This window comes from Triturus cristatus, chromosome 1_1, assembly GCF_964204655.1.
Source record: "Triturus cristatus chromosome 1_1, aTriCri1.1, whole genome shotgun sequence".
Classification (NCBI taxonomy): Eukaryota; Metazoa; Chordata; class Amphibia; order Caudata; family Salamandridae; genus Triturus; species Triturus cristatus.
Window position 1 is genome coordinate 891,972,754 of NC_140579.1, and position 26,419 is coordinate 891,999,172.

The 26,419-nt window shown below is 46.1% G+C and overlaps 1 protein-coding gene across 1 annotated transcript in view; it reads right to left on the reverse strand.

The window, feature by feature from the left end:
• The window catches only part of AJUBA (ajuba LIM protein), a 241,080-nt gene that overhangs the window by 36,279 nt on the left and 178,382 nt on the right, over window positions 1-26,419 (reverse strand). Inside the window, exon 6 of the mRNA XM_085650699.1 lies at window positions 22,163-22,214. Within this exon, the coding sequence (XP_085506825.1) occupies window positions 22,163-22,214 (52 nt within the window). The remainder of the gene's footprint in view (window positions 1-22,162; window positions 22,215-26,419) is intronic.

Here is a 26,419-nt window from a genome sequence, read left to right on the forward strand (position 1 = left end):
TGTTCATCTGTTACCCTCTTGGGTGTATGGTTTTGGGTCTTACCCATTAACTATAGTGCATTGGTCCATGTTAGATTGGGCGTTTCTCTATTCTGTTTTCTTTTACAACACTGTAGCCCAGTACTTTTCTATTTTATTTAAAACTCAAATGTTTATAATAGTATGGAGAAGAAGGAGTTTAATATTACATTTCTCTTCTCTGTCATTTTCTTTTCTCCTGATGTGGATTGCTCTCTCGCATACCTACCTGGCCAGTTGGTGTGCAGAGAGTACTCATTGATTGTAGGAGAGTGGGATCGACTGCATAGTTGCCCCCAACTTTTTGCTGATGTTTTGACTGTTTTATGACACTAGCAAGGCTGTGGCCCTGCTATCCAGGACCCCAGCCATTCTGCTTCCTCTCTAAACTGATGTGAGTACCCTAGGTACATCCCAATTGGATACTGAGGACACCCTATCAGCCCCTTGTAGATGGTACCCTAGGTACCCAGGGCATGGGTCCCTCAGAGGCCTACCAGGGGCTGCAGCACTTATTGTGCCACCCCTGGGACAGCCAGATAAACTGACAACACCAGACCACTACTGTAGTCTGGGTAAGGTGGTGCTTGCACCCCTTACAGGGATATAGGTACCCTGTATCCCACTTAATACAACACATATATCCTCATAGGTCACCCCTAAGGCAGGCCTTGCTAATCCTACAAGGTAGGGTGCTGAGATATGTGTGAGGGGGAACCGCTACCTGAGTAGGGCCCCTCTGCAACCTTCGTAAAACTATTGCTGGGTTGTTTGTAGTGCAGCCATACCATATACTCTTAACCGCATTATAAGTAATCGCGATAGTGTGATAACTTGAGAGTGGCGGCACAGAACCATGTCGTGTTTGGTGTCAAACATGTAGAAATCCTACCCCCAATCCAACCATGGAAGTGAGGGCATGATTCCCCCCTGCTAGAGGGGCGATATGGTAAAAGCGGCAGATTTTAGACACCAATTTAAAAGTGCACACGTAGTACAAAATGGATGCTACCCGCCACCCATACGACTCTGGCTACCTGTTCCTGGCCAGAACTCCAGCCACGGCAGCTGGACAATAGGGATCTTGCTGCAGGGAGGTGCTCCCACCTCCCCAGACAGACTATGTGGATTGGAACTGGGTGGGTGCACCATAGGATGTCTTTCAGACTTGCGCGTAGGCTTCTCCAGTGCCTACTTCTACATACACCGCCTCAAACCGGTTCAGGGGCATCCTGTCCCCTGCCCAGGCGGGAAAACACACAAAGGGGAGAGGGTGTAGCCACCCTTTCCCGCCTGAACTCTTATTGGTGGGCATTGATCTGGACACTCCCCTAATCTTTGGATAAAAGTGAATACAGGGTCCCCAGAGCCTCAGATTATTCTTGGACTTCACAGACTTGAACTTCGACTTGCTGCCGCACAGCTAAAGGAAGAAATCTCCCTTGGGGTAAAGGAGTTACCCCCCCTGCTTGGCAGGCACCTGAAACACTGCAAGTGACCCGGTTGGAACCTCGCTGATCCTACGGACATCGACGAATCTTTCCTACCTTGAGGTGGGTTTCCAAGCATCCCAGAGGCCAGTGAGTGTGCACAGCAAAGCTCAGCACCGTGGACCCCGTGGGTGCCGAGATCCCCAATACCCCAGGACACCAGCCACCTCTTGCACAGCACCCGACCCCAACGAGTGGGGAAGTTGTGCTTTGGCCCATTATTGAGCCAACATCTCAGCATCATCTGTGCCAAAGATCGACGCCCTAGCCCGCTCCGGCGACCCGTGGGCGCATCTTTATGCACGCCAAATTGCTGCCTCCCGCGGTCCCTTGTCTCTCGACTGGTGGGCCCTAGCGGAGGTCAATCTTCATTTCCAAGAGTTGCCCTGGTTGCTCCAGGCCTGCTCTTCAGTCTCCTCGCTTGAGACCTTGCTCATACCTTGTGGGTCTGCACCAGTAGCTGTTTTGTGTTTCTTGCGTGGGTTGCGGTTGCCAAGGCTTAGTGGATCCAATCCGGACACTAACACCGCAGCGACCCTCATCCTTCGTGGGACAGTCGCCCTCCAGAAGCTGGTCTTCCTTGATGCCTCCTGGACCCCGTGGCTGACGATCCAAGCTACACCTCTTCCACCTGGAAGCACCCGACAATTGAAGGGCTCTTTCTCCTGAGCCCCCTGGTCACTGTGCCATGACCCAGACTCTGTCCACGCTGCTTTCAGTTCCTTCTCTTCAAGATCTACATCTTCAATCTTCACGACATCGACGACGCTTCTTGCTAGCAGCAGTTCTTCACGTTTTGCCATTGAAAATCAGCCCGCGACCCGACATCGAAAACAACCTATACACCCGGCTTCCCTGGGGCAGGTAACAGAGGTATCTCGGTACTCTCGTGGGTGTGGCCCCTTCAAAAGCTTAACTGTAAAGTAAGGAACTTGAACTCCTGCTAGAAGTGTTTTTAATCTTGTAAAATTCAACCACGACATTCTCCATAGGCTTTAATAGAGATCCCGACAGTAGCTTCAGCCACTGCACGCGTCTCCCGTGGGTCCCCTTCCTCACTACCTTGGGTGGTTTCACAAGGGGCCAGCGACCCTAAATGCCCTAGGCATTGTCTGTAGAATTGTTGTGGTTCTTATACCACTTTTTTGATATATGGTTTGGTCCCCCCCTGGGGCCCTATGATTCCAGTGCTATTTATTGTAACTATCAATGCTTGTTTAAATTGCATCTTTACCTCCAGCCTCATAAAGAGACTAGTGGGATTATTCTTAGAATAAATACATATATTTTATATATATACCTGTGTGGACTACTCTTTCATTTGGTTATTCAAGAGGTTATCTATGGTAAAACAATAAGCTTAACACTCCTTCAAGACTTAGCCTGAAGGCTGCTCTCCACAGCTACCACTAGGATAGCTTTCTTTAAAGGTTGTCTTTAACCTATCACCATAAGAGTCGAATTGGACTGGTGCAAGGTGTCCCCTATAACTAGTGGACAGTATATGCCAGGCCAACTTCTCACATTGGTGTGCAGCGGTTGGATTCAAGCTTGCCATTGTTTTACCAGATAACAAATTGAATTTCTAAAGTGAAAGCCACTTGGTACTAAAGGTACATATAAATTTAAGCTTAGAATACAATAAGTTCTACTGAACTTAGGAGTTGTGTGTAGAGGGCTTAGCACACCTTGACTACAACTCAAGAAAGGGTTCAGTAGGCCACACCTAGTGTAGGTAGATACACCAGTACCACTACACTAGAAATGTCTTTAGGTTCAGGAGCCCATAAGGCCCTGGAAGGACCACAGAGGGTCCCAGTCAACAAGTATTACAACCTATCTTTTGTTGAGCTTAGGGAGATGTGCACTACTAGACAACTGAAGACAAACAAAGGTGCCAACACTCAACGTCTCAGGGGCATCTTGCTCATTGCAGACTTCAAGCAGACTCTAGTGTCTGAGGGGGTAGACAGGTTGGGTGGGCATCTCACAGAAGAGGACACCCAGGTGGTGGACTCTGATGAGGACAAGGAAGAGGAAGTTGAACTTGACCTGGATGAACCAGACCACTCACAAAATGGAGGTGATGGCCCAAGAGGCACTCCCTCCATCCCTAATGGGAGAGTGGTGGATCCAAACAGAAGGAACAGATCCCCCTCAGAGGAGTCTGACCATTCGGATAGATCCAAAAGGACCTCTGCCTCTTCTCAGAGAAGAGAATCCTCCCAAGAGAGGAAATGCAGACTGATCCAGTTTGAGCAAGCTAAGCTTCAGCTCAAGAGAGAACAGTTAGCATTAGACAGGGAGTCCCTGGAGCTTCAGAAAGCTTCAAGAAAGTGGGGTCTAGAGACCCCTGGTGGCAGTAATAATACCCCTAGAGTTAGAGAGAAAGCTCCTGACAATAGGAACCTGCATAAGATTGTGCCCCCCTATCAGTCAGGGGATGACACCCATAAATGGATCACTGCACTTGAGAGGGCCTGTAAAGTTCAGAGGGTCCCAGTAGAGCAGTGGGCAGCAATCTTATGGCTCTCCTTTCCAGACAAAGGAAGAGACAAGCTCCTCTCTGTTAGGGAAGAGGATGCAGATGATTATTATATCTTGAGAGATGCTTTGATAGATGGGTTTGGTCTAACCACTGATCAATACAGGTTAAAGTTCAGAGATACCCAGAAAGCACAGAATCAAGATTGGGTAGACTTTGTAGATGGTGCTACCAAGGCTCTGGAAGGTTGGGTAACTGGCAGTAAAGTAAATGATTACCAAGGATTATACAATCTCATCATGAGGGAGCAGATCCTTAATAATTGTCAGAATCAGCTCTTGCATCAGCACCTGGTGGACTCAGATCTGACCTCTTCCCAAGAATTGGGAAAGAAGGCAGACAAATGGGTCAGAACCAGGATCAAGCAAAAGGTCCAGCCCTTGGGGGTGCAACTAAAAAGGAAGATGCCAAAAACTCTGAGGAGGGTGGGGAAAAGGGAAAAGACCAGCAGTCTTCAACAGGCCCCCCAAAATCAGCATCTGATAATTCCCAATCCAACAAAGCTAAACAGCCAAGGAAGCCATGGTGTAAAATCTGTAAACATAAAACCCATTGGACTTCAGACTGTAATAAGGCCAAAGACTCCACAAGTACCACTACACCTTCCCCTAAGGCATCTGTTCCCCCTAGTCCAGCTATAGGTGGTGGTAAACAGAACAAGGGTATAGTAGGGTTTACCCTGGGATCTGGAGAGGACTCTGGCCTAGTCAGAATGCCTATTCAGGCTGTATTGGTTTGTGATGGGGACCTGTCCCTATTTGTGAGTCCCAGTGGTCTGGGCAAGTACAAGCAACAGCCTAAAATTACTGGAAGGGAGTCTCTAGCTTACAGGGACACAGGGGCTAGTGTCACCATGGTGACTAAGGACCTTGTGGACCCTAGCCAGATCATAGTTGGAGACACTTACCAAGTGACCAATGCAAGCAATGTCAGTACTAACCATGCTCTGGCAGTTGTTAACTTCTCTTGGGGAGGGGTAACTGGCCTAAAGATGGTTGTGGTGAGTGCAGACCTACCAGTAGAATGTTTGCTAGGGAATGATTTGGAGACCTCAGCATGGGCTGAGGTGGAGCTGACTACACATGCAGCGATGCTGGGTATCCCTGCAGAAGTGTTTGCCCTGACAAGGTCAAAAGCTAAGCTGACAAACTGAACAGGCCTTGGATCCTGGAAAAGTGGACCAAGGACCTTCCAAGAGAAGGAGTAGCAGGGGTAAGGCAGTGCCTTCCCCCCAGGATCAGTCTGAAGAGACTCTTATAGCAGAAGAGGATCTGACACCTGAAGAAGGAACTGTCCCAGATGAACTTGAGCCTGATCAGGTTGAGTTCTTGGGGACAGGGGGACCTTCTAGGGCAGACTTGAGCCTGGAGCAGCAGAGCTGCCCCACTCTTGAACCCATCAGACAGCAGGCTGCTGCTGATTCTGCTGGGAATGCTAGTGGAACCCATAAGATATATTGGGATGATGGACTCCAGTACTCTGAGGGTCGAGACCCCAAGCCTGGTGCAGCCAGGAGGTTGGTCATACCTCAGAAGTTCAGGGGTTTCCTACTCACACTGGCCCATGATATTCCCTTAGCAGGACACCTAGGCCAAAATAAGACATGGGACAGAATTGTCCCTCACTTTCATTGGCCTCAAATGAGTGAGGACTGCAAGAGTTTCTGTAGCTCTTGCATTACCTGCCAGGCCAGTGGCAAGGCAGGTAAATCCACAATGGCCCCCCTGATACCACTACCTGTGGTGGGGGTTTCCTTTGAACGGGTAGGGATTGACATAGTTGGTCCCCTTGACCCACCAACAGCATCTGGGCACAGGTTTATTCTGGTGGTAGTGGATCATGCCACCAGATACCCAGAAGCTATTCCCATTAGGACCATCACAGCACCTGTGGTGGCAAGGGCCCTCCTGGGAATCTTTTCCAGGGTGGGTTTCCCTAAGGAGGTTTTGTCTGACCGAGGTACAAACTTTATGAGTTGTTACCTCAAAGCAATGTGGAAGGAGTGTGGTGTCAACTACAGGTTCACCACCCCTTATCATCCTCAATGCAATGGGCTTGTTGAGAGATTCAACAAGACCCTAAAGGGTATGATCAAAGGGCTCCCAGAAAAGCTTAGGCGAAAATGGGATGTTCTTCTGCCCTGCCTTCTCTTTGCATACAGGGATGTGCCACAGAAGGGGGTTGGTTACAGCCCTTTTGAACTTTTGTTTGGTCACCCTGTCAGAGGGCCACTCTGTCTAGTGGAGGAGGGATGGGAGTTACCTCTCAAACCCCCTAAACAGGATATTGTGGACTATGTACTTGGTCTCCGCTCCCGGATGGCTGAGTATATGAAGAAGGCGACAAAAAAACTTGAGGAACTGCAAAAAGCCTGGCATGACCAAAAGGCTGTACTGATGGTGTACCAGCCAGGACAGAAGGTATGGGTGCTGGAGCCAGTGGCCCCAGCAGCCCTCCAAGACAAATGGAGTGGATCCCATACCATATTGGAAAAGAAGGGAGAGGTCACCTACTTGGTGGGCCTTGGCACTCCCAGAAGTCCCCACAGGGTACTTCATGTAAACAGACTGAAACCATATGTGGACAGGGCTGACATGGGCTTGTTCATGGCAACGGATGAGGGACAGGCGGAGGAGAGTGACCATCTCCCAGACCTGCTCTCTCACAACCCTGATGATGGGTCAGTAGATGGTGTAGCCTTGGGAGGCAGCCTCACTGCCCAGCAACAGTCTGACTGCAGACAAGTTCTCCAGTCATACAGGCATATGTTTTCACTGACTCCAAGTCAGACCACCTGGTGCACTCATGAAGTGGGCACTGGGGACAGTCTGCCTGTGATGAATAAGATCTACAGGCAACCTGACCATGTCAGGAACTGCATAAGGACAGAAGTCCAAAAGATGTTGGAATTGGGAGTCATTGAGCCCTCAGACAGCCCTTGGGCTAGCCCAGTAGTCCTGGTATCAAAACCTCACACCCAAGACGGCAAGAGAGAGATGAGGTTCTGTGTAGACTACAGAGGACTCAATGCAGTCACTAGGACTGATGCACATCCCATTCCCAGAGCAGATGAGCTCATAGATAAATTGGCCTCAGCCAAATATCTGAGCACATTTGATCTGACAGCTGGCTACTGGCAGATAAGGTTAGCTGAATCTGCCAAAGCCAAAACTGCATTTTCTACCCCTGGTGGGCACTATCAATTTATTGTAATGCCCTTTGGTTTGAAAAATGCACCTGACACTTTTCAAAGGTTGGTGAACCAAGTCCTCTCAGGCCTGGATGACTTTAGTGCAACATATCTAGATAATATTGCTGTCTTCAGCTCCACCTGGGAAGATCACCTGATCCACCCGAGGAAAGTTTTGGAAGCCCTGCAAAAGGCAGGACTCACTATCAAGGCTACTAAGTGCCAGATAGGGCAGAGTCAGGTTGTGTACCTGGGCCACCTTGTAGGTGGAGGCCAGGTTCAACCACTACAGAGCAAAATCCAGACCATCATGGACTGGGTTGCTCCCACCACCCAGACTCAGGTCCGAGCTTTCTTAGGCCTGACTGGTTATTACAGAAGATTTATCAAGGGATATGGATCCATTGTGACCCCCTTAAATGACTTAACCTCTAAGAGGATGCCCAAGAAAGTTCAGTGGACTTTCAGCTGTCAGAAAGCTTTTGATGACCTAAAACAGGCAATGTGCTCTGCTCCAGTGCTCCAAAGCCCCAACTACTCCAAAGAATTCATAGTTCAAACTGATGCTTCTGAGGTGGGGGTAGGTGCTGTATTATCACAACTGAATGAAGAGGGCCAGGATCAACCAGTAGCTTTTATTAGCAGAAGGTTGACCCCCAGAGAGAAACGTTGGTCAGCTATAGAGAGGGAGGCCTTTGCTGTGGTCTGGGCCTTGAAGAAGCTGAGGCCATACTTGTTTGGCACTCACTTCATTGTTCAAACCGACCATAAGCCCTTCCTATGGCTAAAACAGATGAAGGGTGAAAACCCCAAGCTACTCAGGTGGTCCATTTCCCTAAAGGGGATGGACTATACAGTGGAACATAGACGTGGGAGCAACCATGCCAATGCAGATGGCCTCTCCAGATATTTCCACTTAGAACATGAAGACTCAACTGGTCAAGGTCAGTTTAATGTCCCTGCGTTTGGGGGGGTGGGGGGTTATGTAGGACAGTGGCATCAACTGCATAGTTGCCCCCAACTTTTTGCTGATGTTTTCACTGTTTTATGACACTAGCCAGGCTGTGGCCCTGCTATTCAAGACCCCAGGCTATCTGCTTCCTCTCTAAACTGATGTGAGTACCCTAGGTACATCCCAATTGGATACTGAGGACACCCTATCAGCCCCTTGTAGATGGTACCCTAGGTACCCAGGGCATGGGTCCATCAGAGGCCGACCAGGGGCTGCAGCATGTATTGTGCCACCCCTAGGACAGCCATACAAACTGACACCACCAGACCACTACTGTAGTCTGGGTAAGGTGGTGCTTGCACCCCTTACAGGGATATAGGTACCCTGTATCCCACTTAATACAACACATATATCCTCATAGGTCACCCCTAAGGCAGGCGTTGCTAATCCTACAAGGCAGGGTGCTGAGATATGTGTGAGGGGGAACCCCTACCTGAGTAGGGCCCCTCTGCAACCTTCGTAAAACTATTGCTGGGTTGTTTGTAGTGCAGCCATACCATATACACTTAACCGCATTATAAGTAATCGCGATAGCGTGATAACTTGAGAGTGGCTGCACAGAACCATGTTGTGTTAGGTGTCAAACATGTAGGAATCCTACCCCCAATCCAACCATGGGAGTGAGGGCATGATTCCCCCCTGCTAGAGGGGCGATATGGTAAAAGCGGCAGATTTTAGACACCAATTTAAAAGTGCACAAGTAGTACAACATGGATGCTACCCGCCACCCACACGACTCTGGCTGCCTGTTGCTGGGCAGAACTCCAGCCACGGCAGCTGGACAATAGGGATCTTGTTGCAGGGAGGTGCTCCCACCTCCCCAGACAGACTATGTGGATTGGAACTGGGTGGGTGCACCATAGGATGTCTTTCAGACTTGCACGTAGGCTTCTCCAGTGCCTACTTCTGCATACACCGCCTCAAACCGGTTCAGGGGCATCCTGTCACCTGCCCAGGCGGGAAAACACACAAAGGGGAGAGGGTGTAGCCACCCTTTCCCGCCTGAACTCTCATTGGTGGGCTCTGATCTGGACACTCCCCTAATCTTTGGATAAAGGTGAATACAGGGTCCCCAGAGCCTAAGATTATTCTTGGACTTCACAGACTTGAACTTCGACTTGCTGCCGCACAGCTAAAGGAAGAAATCTCCCTTGGGGTAAAGGAGTTATCCCCCTGCTTGGCAGGCACCTGAAACACTGCAAGTGACCCGGTTGGAACCTCGCTGCTCCTACAGACATCGACGACTCTTTCCTACCTTGAGGTGGGTTTCCGAGCATCCCAGAGGCCAGTGAGTGTGCACAGCAAAGCTCAGCACCGTGGACCCCGTGGGTGCCGAGATCCCCAATACCCCAGGACACCGGCCACCTCTTGCACAGCACCCGACCCCAACGAGTGGGGAAGTTGTGCTTTGGCCCATTATTGAGCCAACCTCTCAGCATCATCTGTGCCAAAGATCGACACCCTAGCCCGCTCCGGCGACCCGTGGGCGCATCTTTACGCACGCCAACTTGCTGCCTCCCGCGGTCCCTTGTCTCTCGACTGGTGGGCCCTAGCGGAGGTCAATCTTCATTTCCAAGAGTTCCCCAGGTTGCTCCAGGCCTGCTCTTCAGTCTCCTCACTGGAGACCTCGCTCAGACCTTGTGGGTCTGCACCAGTAGCTGTTTTGTGTTTCTTGCGTGGGTTGCGGTTGCCAAGGCTAAGTGGATCCAATCCGGACACTAACACCGCAGCGACCCTCATCCTTTGTGGGACAGTCGCCCTCCAGAAGCTGGCCTTCCTTGACGCCTCCTGGACCCCGTGGCTGACGATCCAAGCTACACCTCTTCCACCTGGAAGCACCCGACATTGAAGGGCTCTTTCTCCTGAGCCCCCTGGTCACTGTGCCATGACCCAGACTCTGTCCACGCTGCTTTCAGGTCCTTCTCTTCAAGATCTACATCTTCAATCTTCACGACATCGACGACGCTTCTTGCTAGCAGCAGTTCTTCACGTTTTTCCATTGAAAATCAGCCCGCGACCCGACATTGAAAACGACCTATGCACCCGGCTTCCCTGGGGCAGGTAACAGTGGTACCTCGGTACTCTTGTGGGTGTGGGCCCTTCAAAAGCTTAACTCTAAAGTATTGAACTTGAACTCCTGCTAGAAGTGTTTTTAATCTTGTAAAATTCAACTGCGACATCCTCCATAGGCATTAATAGAGATCCCGATAGTAGCTTCAGCCACTGCACGCGTCTCCCGTGGGTCCCCTTCCTCACTACCTTGGGTGGTTTCACAAGGGGCCAGCGACCCTAAATGCCCTAGGCATTGTCTGTAGAATTGTCGTGGTTCTTATACCACTTTTTTGATATATGGTTTGGTCCCCCCCTGGGGCCCTATGATTCCAGTGCTATTTATTGTAACTATCAATGCTTGTTTGAATTGTATCTTTACCTCCAGCCTCATAAAGAGACTAGTGGGATTATTCTTAGAATAAATACATATATTTTATATATATACCTGTGTGGACTACTCTTTCATTTGGTCATTCAAGAGGTTATCTATGGTAAAACAATAAGCTTAACACTCCTTCAAGACTTAGCCTGAAGGCTGCTCTCCACAGCTACCACTAGGATAGCTTTTTTTAAAGCTTGTCTTTAACCTATCACCATAAGAGTCGAATTGGACTTGTGCAAGGTGTCCCCTATAACTAGTGGACAGCATATGCCAGGCCAACTTCTCACATTGATGGTTTCTTTTTCTTCTCTTTATTTCTTTCTCTCATTTAATAGAAAGGAGAATGGGAAACAGGTTATGTTTATCTGTTTCTTTAACATTTTTGGTTGCTTTCTTTGTCTCTACTTTTGCTTTGTTTCTCTCTAGTCCTCTCCTCTCTATTTTGTTCTTCTAGCTTCTACATCTGATTCCACATTTCTCTTTTCTGTTCTCTTTCTGGAAGAAAGGAGGATATGTAGTATCTTGGTTATTATGTTTTAGATGTCATCCACTGCTCCACCAGTGGAACACTCTTGAGATGATGTAATATAGAATGTTTGGGTATGAAGTACACAGTTGGAGAAGGGCTGAGCGCCTTGCTGGCTGCTCCTGGTGGGGCTGAATACTACTGAATTACTCATCTTGTAACCAACTGTAGTATCCTGGTTTGGGATGGTTTAAGATGTGTCAGTGGAATGCTGGCAGTATGATGCTAGATGGAATGTTGGGAGTGGGAATGGACAGTTGGAGAAGGGCTGAGCACCTGGAAGGCTGCTCCTGGTGGGGCTAAATACTAGCTTATTTACAACTAACTTTCAACATGTAACCAACCTCAATAAAACTACATGAAACTACATCCTGGATCCTGGCTTGATTACTACAATTTTATGGCGACGATTTGAACTAAAGAACCTGCTTCTGCTACCTCAGTAACATTCAACTTCAAGTTTACTTCAAGTCTGGAGTACCTACTATCAAGCTAAAGCAACTCAAGTGACCACAGCTGCGACTTTTCAACTAACTGGCACATCATAGCCCCACCAGTGACCCCTACAACGGTCGCCCTCTACGCTACGGTGCCAGTTCCTGTGTTATCTACAGCTCAAGTCTCTGTTTGCTGTGAGAGGGTAAGCCTCTGCTGTGCCCTCAAGAGAGGGTAAGCCCAATGCCTTTGTCAAGTGCTGTGCCCTCTGCTGTGCCCTCAAGAGAGGGTAAGCCCAACACCTTTGTCAAGTGCTGTGCCCAAGAGAAAGGGTAAGCCTATGCTGTGCCCTCAGGAGAGGGTAAGCCTGACTTTCTATAACGTTTCTTTATGATCTGTGCTTTCAAGAGACCACAAAAAAAAAACAAAGTTTGCGCAACAAGGAAAAGGCGCTGCATTTTGAGTTGTTTCTATTTAACCCAGCGTCATGTTTGGTGGTAACAGTTTATGGCATTTTAAAATTCAAAGCACCAGTTCCTGTTTAACCTCAATTCAAGCCGTGTCTACTCTAACTGCATTTTAAAGACTGGGCAAGACAACGTGTTTGGGAACATTTTTAAAAGCTCTGTTTCGATTACCAAGGCAAGTGGACTGTTTGGATGTTTTCCTGTTTTCAGTGTTGCACCACGGGACAGTTTTCAATCCCCTCAGAGTGGTTGTGGCATCTGCCTGCTACCTGCCTGGCAACCTCAGTTCAGTTCTTTGTCCATTGTGATCGAGAGAAAACTTTCGGTTTGGGCAAGACAACGTGTTTGGGAACATTTGTCCTGCTTAACTACACTCGAGAAAACTACATGCAAGCGTTATGCGTTCCTATGTTACAGCCTAACATGCAGAGGAGCAATTTTCAAGCACTATGGTGTGTGTCATTGCTTTTGTTTTTCCCGTGTTTAACCCGGCCTGTCTATTGTGGAGGTGTTTCGGTTTGGAAGGTGAGCCATTGATTTTTTTTATTTCGATGGGATGGCAGTTTAACATTATTTTTATTTAAAAGAAATAAAGAGCGTGCGTTCGTTTGTGCACGCGATCTCATCTGTTTGTCGTCAGCTTCGGAACTCTTCCTACGTCGTTATTGTTAGCTGATGAGGGACGCTCTGCAGTAAGGACGTGCAGTGAGCCACCCGGCTTTACGTCAATTTACATGCCGCCATTTTGTGCTTCAACCGGAACTCTGTAATGCTTCAATTCTGTCATATTACATCATTTTCTGCCAACCATGCCAACCACGTTTGTCAGTTGAGGTTTTAATAAAGTTAAATCGAGCTCTATGTGGTTAGTAGAGCGATCGTGGGAGCAGTAATTACATGCTCTGTTTAACATTATGTTGGCTCGTGGATCTTCGTGAGGATGGAGGTTTGAGCTTTTTCAGCTGACAGAGTCTTTATGTTCTTGCAGTGTTTAATGATACTACTACATGAAAGTAATGGGCAAAATTTCTTTTGAAGATTTATCAGAACCTAGTGACATTAATTTATTAACAGTGAAGTGTTTCTTTTGGTTGTGGCATTTCTTTACTCGAGTGCAGCGTGTAATGTTAAACATTGTGAAATCTTGTATTATTACATTTGTTTTTCACAGTTCTGTGTTACGCTGCCATCTAGTGACATTTTGACACATTATGAGTTTGAAACTCCATGGGAAAATTTTACCATTTAGTTGTATGAAATCTTGAAGGTCTAGACTACAGTTTAATGTTTTACACTTCATACAAAGTCGTTTTTTACACAAGTTGTCGACTTTATGTTTTCTAAAAACTGCTCGATGACATTTTAATTGTGTGATGTGTCAATTTCCATGACCAGTTGGGTTGCTTTTACGGTACATGGGAGCAGATGTCACAGTGCACAATCTTGCACAATCTATGTACCTCTCCGTGAGGTGTGTTCTGGGGTTTTGTCCCACTTTTAGGTGCACATCAGTTGACCTCTAATTGAGGTACGTCGCACGGACGTGTGTCCCGTGTTTAATGCACAAATTCTTGACCTCTCCGGAGGTGTGTTTTGGAGTCTTTACCCATTATCTAGTGCATAATGTTTTTTTACCTCCAGTCGAGGTGTGTCTGTAGGTGGACATCACAATATGTGTCTATTGCCTTCATGGCAGTGCACATTTACCTTTCTTAGTTTTCTAAGGTTGGTCAGTTTTTTATGTTCAAAGGTGCACATGTTCTTAAGTGCACATGTTCTTACCTCCACACGAGGTTGCCTATGCACATGCAAATGTCTTTGCCCTCAGTGGGTGTGTGGTTAAGTCGCCACAGTGCATGGGACACGTTACTCTGGGCGTTTCTATTGTTCTAGTTTTAGTTTTTACGCTCTAGCCCAGTTGTATTCGATTTATTGTTATTTCTTTTTCTTGCTGTCGTCAGGGAAGAGTGAGCATTATGTTTCCGCTTTTTCTCTGTCGTCTTGTTTTCTCCTGATGTGAGCTGCCTTCTTGTATTTCTACCTGGCCAGTGGGTTTGCAGAGGACAGCCATTAATGGATTTTTTTCTTCTTCTGTTTCTTTCTGTCCTTGGAAGGGAAGATGGGTTTGGTTTTTGTCATTCTCTCTCGTCTCCTTTCGTTATGTTTTACCTCTACTCTTTTACGTGTTTTTCGGTTTTCTCCTTTCTGAGCCTGGTCTAGCTTCTGTTCATTTTCTCTCCTGTCATTCTAGTTTTTGGCGTTTTTTTGTTTTTGTTGGAACAAAGGAGGATATGTAGTATCCTGGTTTGGGATGGTTTAAGATGTGTCAGTGGAATGCAGGCAGTATGATGCTAGATGGAATGTTGGGAGTGGGAATGGAAAGTTGGAGAAGGGCTGAGCACCTGGAAGGCTGCTCCTGGTGGGGCTAAATACTAGCTTATTTACAACTAACTTTCAACATGTAACCAACCTCAATAAAACTACATGAAACTACATCCTGGATCCTGGCTTGAGTACTACACCAACCTGAATAAATCCTCCTGAAACATCACAATCAGCCTGGAGTGATCACTACAATCAATTAGGTATGTTAGCAGTGTATTTTTTAGCTTCTCCCTTGCCAGACGCTGCTATAAGAACACACACATTTTCATTCTATTATAATACTCACCTTGCTGCCATCTCTTCCACTAAAAACATGGACCATGTACAGCTCTTTTTCTGCAAATACAATATTCTCCACTGCCCCTAGCATTACTATTTATCTGACTCAAGAAGAAATTACATTCTCTGGTGGTCTCCTGACATTACTAGGTCTTATGAAACCACACTTTTTGATTCGTCTGTCGTGCCAAAACAAGCATTTGCAATGCAATAGGTCTCGCATTTGCGAGAGTTTGAGCTATTGGCATTGTAAATGACAATACCCTTTATTTATGTGTTTTGAAAACCTGAAAGCGGTGTGTAAATAAGCACTTTGTACTTGTAGTCCTTGCTTAGGACAAGCAAGTCTGGCAGCAAACGAGGCGCAGTTACTGCCAGCCTTGGTTCCCGTAAGCAACGGCTATAAGTAGAAAAGTGAGTGTTTACGACCACTTGCAAGTTTTTGAAACATACATAAAAGGCATTGTCATTTTCAATGCCAATAGCTCAAACTCTCACAAATGCGAGACCTATTGCATTGCAAATGCTTGTTTATAATCCTCTCTAGGTCTTTTTATGCCTACTGGTTTTGATGTGACATGTTATACAAACGGTTCATTTTCATCACATTTCCTATTTCAGTATCAGGAACAATTTTCTGCTTCTTGAGTCCTGAGTTCTAAGTGCCACTTTTTCCTTCCAAGTCAATGTGTTCATTCTTTCCAGATTTTAGATTGCTTTACCAAGCCAATCTTGTCTTTTGAGGTCAACAAATGAAGTGTTTCTTGGCTTTCTTTCTACATAGACAATTTTTGCCTTTCTTATTTACCTTTAGAGGATGAAGACATCCGCTTTTCTAGTCCAACTTTCAAGTTAGACAGTGTATCCTTTGTATCTTTTGAAGACAGCATCCTCAAAGTCCACACTCGGAGATATCCTCGTTGAGAACGTCCCTCTTCCCATTCAATATGGATTGTCTCCAGCAGAGACACTTTAAGGCATGAGCACAGAGGGCAATTGACCAGGGCCTCCACCTTCCAAGGGGGCCACATGGACAAAGTCAAAATTCCTGCCATAAAAACGATGCCTGTAAAAAAACACGTGTTTCTAATTTGACCAGAACAGCATGCTTAACAGAAACATCTGACTAGATGCATTAAGAATTTGGCCAGGGCAAAGTCTCGCAAAGTGACACAAAGCAGTGCAAACTCTTGCAAGGGTATCTACTTTCCAGCACAAAAAGTATTCTGTGCTGGAAAGGTATCCTTTTCTCAGTGCAAATGGCGATTTGCGCTGCTTTGCACCACTTTGCACCAAGTGAACGTTGCTTGGGTGTAAACTTGGCTGAATTAAAACAGGCACACAGTTGTTTAGGCAAAGCCCTGCCTAAGATAGCCTGACTTGGCTTTGCATAAAAAAATAATGCCTCCTTGAAGCAGGCGGTAACATGAAGAAATGTTTTAATTTCTCCAAACATTTTACACATTGCATGAGTGCTGTACTGTACAGTACACATACATAGAATTTTGTACATGAAACCTATGCAAAACAACACATACACACCTTAGCCTTCACCATGGTGCAAAGGTTGCGTGTGGCGCCAGGCAACTGGTTTATGTGCCAGTGTAGGAGTTGTGAGCAGCAGCTGGCCATTTTTAAGCCGAAGGCTGTCAGACAGCGCCCCTGTCTGGATGTGAAAGACTTACTGGGGACATGTCTATAGCTGATCTGGAGAGCAACTCCATCTATTGATTTTCGTTGGCTTTTCATTCTGTCACTCTTTTTTTCTAACTTTTAGATTTGGTGGTTTTATGTGTTTTAGCCTGCCCATCTATTCTTTGTCTCGCCCGTGGAGCATTGCCCGTTTACCATCTCTCTGATTAGCTCCTTTTGTCCTTCCATGAGTGTTTATTTTTTTCTTTTTCCAAAAGCACTCCATGGGAGTGCATGTGTTTCCCCCATTCTCTGTGCTTTCCCACTTCTTCTAGCACATTTTTTTTCATAACATAAAAGGTCTACTCTCCACCTTCAAGACGGTCATGGTGCAATTACAGTTTCATACAGATTAGACATTCCATTTGCTCTCCCATTCATTATCAGTTTTAAATCATTCCATCTACAGCCTTTTCTATACTTCTAAGTTCACATTCATTTCTTATCATTAACACTATCCTAATTAACTTAAAAGAGGTATTTCTTAGGTATTCCATCAGTGGGCATGCATTTTTACTATTTAGAGTGTTTGCCCGATTTTCTTAGCACATTTCTTTTCATCATATAAAAATGTAACTTTCCACAACTTTGTTCCCCAAGCTGCTCTTACGTATGCTTGCACTTTTACACTGCTTAGCCTTTTCAGCCGCTCTTCAGTGTGCTTTGATTACATGTTGCACTCTCTCTTGTTTATATGCTTACATCCTCCTAAACTGCTCTGTCTCCGTTTGCTCCATCCACCCTGACCTCTGTGCTGCTTCCCTTGCCCCGGAGTGTCTGCCTGCCCTTGTGTTGCTTTCCTTGATCTCCTGTTGCTTCCCTTGCCTCTATAAATCCCTCCTTGTGTTGCATCCCCCACTCGTGTTCTTCCTCACCAGCTAGTGCAGTGGCAACCGGTAATTTTAGGGGGGAGGTGTTGTGAACGGGACACACACACACACACACACATACACACTCACTCACACCCATGCATTCACACACACTCACACGCACACACATTCATTTACAACATTCATTACCAAATATTCAAACATATCAGCTTGCACATACCAAACATTAATTTAAAAAAATATATATATCACTTACCTGCAACTCGGCCTCGGAAGTCCCAAGACGGTTGGGACTGCTGCCTTCCCTCATTGGTTGACCATAGGGCAGCCAATCAGGAAAGGCAACAGTCCTGAGCTTGTCACAGAGTGGGATGGGATCAGTGAGACTGCTGACCCCACTCCACTCTGTTACGAGGTGTCACTGATTGACACTCAGTCCTGGGCACTTCAGGGTTTAAAACTGAATCGCCCAGGTCCGAGGCAATGAGTGAACCTTTCCCTAGTTACGAGGGGGAGGGCCTCCAGGAACTTTGCTGAGCTGATGTGGTCACGATCACAGGAGCAGTGACATCCTCAGCCCTGCAAAGTTCAGCTCAAGCAGCCAGGAGCATGTACATTTAGAACATGTCTACCTCCTGGCTGCCTGACCTGAAAATGAACAGTGTCTGTCAGGCTGAGCTTTATTCAGCCTGACAGACACACTTCTTGAGGGGTAAAAGGTTAGGGGGCGTGGCCCCTCAACCCCAATGGATGTGCCGCGGCTGCGTTAGGGTTACTTCTATTTCTTTTATAAATCCAACTCATATCAGTAAAAAAAAAAAAAACACTTGCTGCATGTGCCTATAAAATGACGCTGCTGACTGCGTAGGCTTTTTTTCTCTCCTATTTATTGGCCATGCTGCATAGTATCAGGAATGCTGTGTGTTGTGGCTAAACTCACTGGCAAAGCCAATAAGTCCCAAAGGCGAGATCTATTAGTTTTACCAAAGCTTGTTAATACATATGACTCGGCAATGCTTTTCCCCCCCACCCCGCTGTGCAATGCAGAATAGCAGCTTTGGTTGCTGCACTGTGTTGCGCTAAAAAACAATACATCTGTATTTTAGTTTGCATGCCTGGCCAGCCAAGCCTTACCCTGCATGCTCTTAAGACAGTTGGTGGCATCTGATTTTAAAAATAATCTTTTGCGTAATTTACCTCACTTTACTTCACCTTCCCTCTACTACCTTAACTGCTCAATCTCTCCTTTTTTATGAACCGTCTTCCTCTCAACTCCCTCTACCTCAGCTTATTCTAGCTCACCTCTCCCAATATACTCATTGCCTTGCCATTCTTTCCATCACTGTCTGTGCCTACATCTATATCTATCACTTTCGATCCCCTATCTCTACCTCAGCTCCCTCTCTGTACCACTGCTGTTTTGTCCAACAGGCCTTCCTATATGTTTGTTTCCTCCATCTACTTCACTTCTGACACAATTTAATCCCTAACTTGTCTCTCTTTGTATGCCACTACTCCCTTATGATTGCAGATAATCCTTAACTCCGATGTAATCAGATAGCAGATTTTGTTTCTGCTAAAACACAAACCATCTATTCGTCCTTCCCCTTGGAAGACCAACAGATGGTACCCTCAATCGTCTCAATAAAGGAACAGGACCTGCTGGAGGAATTTCCCCCATTGGACCGAATCTCTTTAAAAAAGATCTTGAATCATCTTAAATCTGGCTCACCAATAGACCCAGCTCCTCCTACCATTTTAAATAAGATTAGTAAGACTATTTCTCCTAACATACTAGACCTGATCAATGCCTCCCTTCTAACTGGAATTGTGCCTCTGCTGTGGAAACAGGCGATGGTCAAGGCTCTGTTAAAGAAACCTACCCTGGACCCGGAAGAATGGACAAACTACCGACCCATATCGTTGTTGCCAGGTATAAGCAAAATTGCTGAGAAGCATGTGAACTCATCCCTCTCTGCATTCCTGGAAAAAAAAAACTGTTTCACCCCTCACAGACAGGTTTTAGATCACATCAGGGCACAGAGACTGCACTCCTGTCGATAGTGGAGGAAACCAGAAAAATCCTTGACGGCGGAGGCTGCGCAGTAGTCATTTTATTAGACCTGAGCGCACCCGTTGCTGATTAGTAGACTCAAAGATGTAGGAGTGACAGGAATAGCACTTAAATGGTTAGTCTTTTTTTAGAAAATAGAGTCTTTTCAGTCTTTGAGGATGAAATCTCGTCTAAACAAGTGCCCCTTACATGTGGAGTTCCTCAGGGATCAGCACTAAGTCCCACCTTATTTAATATCTACATTAGCTCCCTGGCACAAATAGTAATTCCGTTTGGGGTGCAGATTGTCACTTATGCGGACAACACTCAGTTGGTCGATTCTCTAAATAAATATGACAATTCTGGACCGGGCATAACCTCTTGTTTAGAAAAAGTTGCCAGATGGATGGACACCTCATATCTGAAGCTCAATGGGGCAAAAACTGAGATTATGCTCCTTGGCAACTCCGCCCCCTCAATATAGACTCCTTTTGGCCTAACTGTTCGGGCCTTCCCCCTGCCCCGAATAAGCTAATAAAAAGTTTGGGGGTCTTGCTATGGCTTTCTGAGGATGATCAGGAAAATCCTTCCCCTATTACCTTTCATGGCTAGAAGGCTGCTAGTTCAAGCACTGATTTTGTCACGGCTTGACTATGCTAAAGCTTTATATTTAGGAGCCCCACTTTCTACAACCAAAATATAACAGACAGTTCAAAACTGTGCAGCCCGATTGCTCCTAAATATCCAGAAATGTCTTTCAGCCAAACCTGCTCTTGTCTTTCTACATTGGCTCCCAATTCAGGAGAGGATTCAGTTTAAAGCTATGTGCATTGCACATAAAGCACTTTCCGGCAAAGGATCCCCGATGATTCGTTCGATGATCCATCCCTACCAGCCCAAAAGAGCTTTAAGATCAGAAAATAAACATCTGATGACAGTTCCAAAAATTAAATGAATGAGAAGTGGAGGTCGCCTTTTCTCATACAATGTTGCCAAGACCTGGAACCACCTCCCCCTCCACACTCGTTCACAATTAAACTACATGAACTTTCGAAAGCAGCTAAAAACTCTCCTTTTCCCTGATATGTCTTTAACTGGATATTTGCATAACTATTAGCGCTGGGATGCCTTTGGGTAACCAGGCGCTCTATAAGTGCTACCTCATTCATTTTGTCTCTTCACCTCTCTCTTTTCTCTTTCTACCTCACAACTCTCTTGTTACCTCACCTCTTTCTACCCCACAACTCTCTCTCACTACCTAACCTTAATTTACCACACCAGTAGCACACAACCTCGTCTCTCCGCCTTCCCTCAATCGTTCTACCCCTGTTCCCTTTCTTTCCCTTCTTTAAATATCTTACTCCTTCCTGACTAGCTTTATTTATCTACCTCTAACCCCCTTTGTCTGTCATCAACTCCTCTCTCACAGAAACACATCTCTCTCTCTGGACCTTGTTCTCCATTTCAACTCACATCATCCACCTCAACCTCTTTCTTAACAGATCCCTCTACCTCACCATGTCCTCCTCTCGCAACTTTTTACCTCTATATAAACCTCACTTTTCTTTCTGTGTTTCACGTATGTCTTTCAACTTCCTCTCTTCGCTTTACACCACATTTCTTTCTGTTCTTCACCCCTCGCTCTACATTTCTCTCTTAGCCACCACTCTTTACATGTTTTGTTTTTCTATTTCTCTTCTCATTTCTCTTTCTCACTACCTTGCACATCTTTCTTTTTCAAAGCTCTGTCTAGGTTTGCCTCATGCTGCCTTTACTGCGTTCTAATTCACTTCTGTTCCTACAATATCTCTCGCTCTTCTTTACCCCATGGAGTACGGTACTCCTCTGCATCTCTATTTCCTTCTCCCTAGCTCTATCTCGCCTGACCGCTATACCACACTTTACAACCTTATCTATTACTCTTCCACTCTTTCTCTACCTACATATTCCTCTATCTACATTTCTTTGCCTTACCTTCTGGCTATGTCACTGTTCTTTTTTTCCTTTACTTCTCTACCTAACTCACATATCTATCTTCATCATCTCTATCACTTTCTCCCTCTACTTTACATCTCTCGTATGCTGTTTTCTTTATGTCTCTGTCCATCAGTCCAAGAGAGTATCAGTGCTAAATGGGGATTTGGTGGGGCTGGAGAGTGGAAGTAGGGTCCATACATAAGATATTCCAGCCTGCCCGGCAAAGGGTGGATTCAGGGCAAACATGTAGGGCTAAAGTGGACTCCCTCCATCCCATTTCTCTTACTCAGCAGGATCTCAGTTAATTGTCTAGACACAGACACACAAAGGAAGGGGAAGGAAAATTAGAAGACATTTAATAGATTTTAACCAAATTAATGGAGAATTACAACAAGCTGAGCAATTGACTACTTTTTCCAGTGCCAACTTTAGATTAGACTATCCTACTCCACTGACACAAAGATAAGTTCTTCCTCTTCAGTGGACACTAAACTATGCCCCCTTCCCACCAAACATCATTCCCTTCCCCACTGCTGATGGTAATCTGGGCTATTCTGTTCCCTGTTGATCCTATAATGTATTCTTCTCGTTGATACGGATTCTACGCGGAGTCCCACTCCTCTTCATGGTGACACATAGGTAAGATTTTGCTATTCAGTCAACACTAAACTGTGCAATTTTCCTCTTCTGAAACTCAGCTCATCATCCTCTATTGATGCTAACCTAGATGGCGTTTACTCAAATGACCCTTGCTGAGATCTTCGCTCACAACTGGCTACGGTGGGCACTTACACAAATTTACATTGCTTGACCCCAGAACCCAACTCACCGTGGAAGGAAGGATGGGCTGTCCACACACTGCACACTTTGGGGCAAAAATCCTGGAAGGAAGCACAAATGAGGTTTGTACTGGATTTGATGAACATACTATGAAATATACTATAGGCAAATAACTTATTCCTTTACTAGAAGAAATTATGATAAAACTTTGTAATCGTATTCACTTTGGTTCAATCTATTAAAAGATGAAAAGCTAAAACAAATATCACAGCTAATGGTGACCATTCATTTTGCAGGATGAATTGGTTCAATTATAACTCGCTTTGCGTAGAGTAGAACGTAGGGTTACCACCTTTCACCAAGAAAAAAAATGGTGATCTGTTCTTTGAGATTTTAGAAGATTCTGGAACTGAAAATGGAAGTGGATATTAATACAATCCTATGGATTTATTTTTAAGAAGACAGTTGGGCATCTTTTAATTTAATAACATTTAGCAATAGCTCAGATAGCTCTAAAATATATATCTTGAGTGACTTCTTTTATTTGCTGTATTATGTTTATGCTTTAAAGGAGAGTAAAATACAAATTTTAGCTTACTCCCTCAAGGGCCTATTCATAAAGGTAAATATAATGTGTATATTTACTATTACACCTAGGTATAAATCCACACGTTTCAGCTATTCGCTGAGTACATTCACACCCAGGTGTATACTTACATTGTTCCACCCCTTCAATTCTGGAGAGGATCAGCCTTCAACAGGTTTACAAGTAAAAAGTTACTACTATTAACTTGCCACAAATATGTGGAGATCTCTACCATCCTATAAAAAAGTGTGTGTGTGTGTGTATATACACACACACACGCACGCGTGCACACACATTTATTCTCATTGAAAAAATGTAAATGCTCAAGGCATGTTATAGTTAGGTGAAAATGTCACATAAAACATACCATTTGAAACTAACAAAACCACTGAAAGCACAAGTTACTTACCTTACCTTCGGTAACAATATATCTGTAGAAACATTAGATAGTTATAGATTCCTTACCGTAGAATTACCCCCAGACGTCAGACTGGAGCCGGAAAGTTTTTTCGTCAGCAGAACCTCTGCGCGTCGGAAGGTGGCGTCGGTCAGCTCCGAGGGTGGCGTCAGTCGGCTCCGCGTCTGTCGTGGTTGCCAGAATGACGTCGCGGCAGCTACTTAGACACCACCCTCGCGTGCTGACGTCAGTTCTGCACATGCAAGACACTGACCACTAGTGCATAAAACTAGGGCCCTGAAAAGATGTCCTTAACCCTAGAAATCAGTTTGCAGAACGGGGAGAATGGGTGGGGGGGTAAGGAATCTATAACTAATGAATATGCTACTTACCAGTATGCATCTGTTCTTGGCATGTAGGGCTGCTGACATTCATATCTGTGCATAGATCGCCGCCTAGTGTTGGGTCCGGATGATTGCACATTGTTGTCCTGGAAGAGTCTTCGAAGTATCACGAGATAGGTGGCTCCTCCCCTGGACTACAGTGCGCATGGGCATCCTCTCCATCCTTAGATTGTTTTTCGCCATTGTGGCAGTGATGGAGTAGATACAGTAAGTGATGACCATGCTATACAGTAATTCTGAGTGCTGCAGCTGCTACAGGCGCCGGGGAGGAGGGTGGGCGATATGAATGTCAGCAGCCCTACATGCCAAGAACAGATGCATACTGGTAAGTAGCATATTCAGTTCGAGGCATGTGGGCTGCTGAATTCATATCTGTGCATAGATTATATAGCAGTCCCTCCATTAGCGGCGGCTGCCCGTGCCAGCTGCAGCAGTCTGAAAAAGAGTTTTGAGAACAGCCTGTCCTACAGCTGCCTGCTGTTTTGAGTGTACATCTACACAGTAGTGTTTGGTAAATGTATGTATAGTGGACCATGTGGCTGCTCTACATATTTCCTGTAAAGGAATGTTTCCTAGGAAAGCCATGGACGCCCCTAACTTTCGTGTTGAGTGGGCTCGTGGGGGAATCGTTAATGTGCGTTTAGCTTTTTGGTAGCAAATTTGAATACATTTAACGATCCATCTGGCTAACCTTGCTTTGGAAATGGCGTTGCCCTTGTGTTGTGGAGAAAAGGCAACGAAAAGTTGTTTTGTTTTCCTAAAATCCTTAGTTCTGTCTATATAGTACATGAGGGCCCTCTTTACATCTAGTGTATGGAGCATTCTCTCTGTGACATTTTGTGGACTTGGAAAGAAAACAGGCAGTTCAATAGTTTGATTCATGTGGAACTGCGATATCACTTTGGGCATGAATTTGGGGTTGGTACGTAGTACAACTCTGTTTGCGTGAACCTGTATGAATGGCTCTTGAATGGTTAGTGCCTGGAGTTCACTAACTCTTCTTAACGAAGTGATTGCCACTAAGAAAGCTACTTTCCAGGTGAGGAATTGAATCTCACATGAATGGAGAGGTTCAAAAGGTGGACCCATTAATCTGGTGAGGACCACATTGAGGTTCCACACCGGTGCCAGTGGGTGGCTTGGGGGAATTACTCGCTTGAGTCCCTCCAAGAAGGCTTTGATGGCAGGCACTCTGAATAAAGAGAGGTCCTGCCTGTTTTGAAGATAGGCTGCTATCGCGGTTAAATGGATACGTATGGAGTTGTATGCCAGATTGCATCGGTATAAGTGTAAGAGGTACCAGATGATGTTTTGAATGGATGCGTCCAGCGGGTTAATGTCATTGTTGTTGCAGTAAATGACAAACCTCTTCCATTTAGCCGCATAGCAAGCTCTGGTAGTGGGTCTTCTGGCCTCCTTGATGATGTCCATACATTCAGGTGGCAGGTTTAGGTAGCCAAACTCTAAGACTTCAGGAGCCAGATTGCCAGGTTCAGCTGTTGCGGATCTGGGTGCTGAATTTCGCCATGGTTCTGCGTTAAAAGTGCGGGTTTGATCCGCAGCCTTTGATGCGGCACCACGGAAAGTTCTAGAAAGGTGGTGTACCATGGTTGGCGTGCCCATGTGGGAGCAACTAGGATGAGTGTCAGTGAGTGTTGTCGCAGTTTGCGTGCCATGCCACTAGCGGTATTAATGGGGCTGGGGGAAAAGCGTACGCAAATCTGCCGGACCAGTTCATCCATATCGCATTGCCCTGTGACTGCGGATGTGGGAACCTGGCGGCAAAGCTTTGGCATTTTGCGTTTTCGTTTGTGGCGAATAGGTCTATCTCTGGATGACCCCACTGTTGGAAGTACGGTTGGAGTACTGACGGATGTAGCTCCCACTCGTGCATCTGGTGGCTGTGTCTGCTGAGCAGATCCGCCATCTGGTTGTCCTTGCCCGGGAGGTGTTCCGCCATGAGGAATATGTTCCTCTGAATGGCCCACTTCCACATGCTCTGAGCCAGATGAGACAGCAGTTGGATGCTGTTGATCCTCACTAAATTTGGCTGAGCTGTGGCTGCCAGAGTGTTTATGGTCGTGCCCAGGTACTGTCGTACGTGTGCGGGTTGGAGATGTTATTTTGGGTAATTTAGTGAGAATCCCAGACTGTGAAGAAGGTGAATGGTGAGGGACATGTGGCTGGCACATTGCTGGGCTGACTTTGCCTGAACAAGCCAGTCGTCCAGGGAAGGGAAGACGTGAATGTGCTGTCTCCGTAGATGTGCAGCCACTGTTGCTAGGCACTTGGTAAAGACCCTGGGTGCCGTTGTTACTCCGAAGGGGAGAACTTTGAACTGATAGTGATGCCCCTGAATAGTGAACCTGAGATATTTTCTGTGTGATGGGTGTATGGGTATGTGGAAATACGCATCTTTCAAGTCCAGTGTGGCTAGGAAGTCTCCCTGACTGAGTAGCGGTAGAACCTGCTGTAGGGTGAGCATATGGAAATGCTCAGATAGAATGTAGTGGTTCAGGGGTCTCAGGTCTAGTATAGGTCTGAGTGAACCGTCCTTTTTTGGGATTAAGAAGTACAGAGAGTACACCCCTGTCCCTTGTTGGTTGACGGGCACGACTTCTATTGCACCTTTTTGCAGCATACTTAGTACCTCCTGCTGCAATAATGCCAAGTGCTCTACGGACATAGGACGGTGCTTTGGCGGTATGTTGGGTGGAGTGGACGTTAATTCGAGACAGTAACCGTACTGGATAATGTCCCTGACCCACCTGTCTGTGGTGATGGTTTCCCAGACTGACAGGAACTGCTGGAGTCTCCCCCCGACAGGTGTTATGTGATCGGGGGGCAGGGAGAAGGCGTCACTGTTTGTTTTTGGGGGAGGACCTGGTGTTGCCGTACCCACGTCCTCTGCCTTTGGTG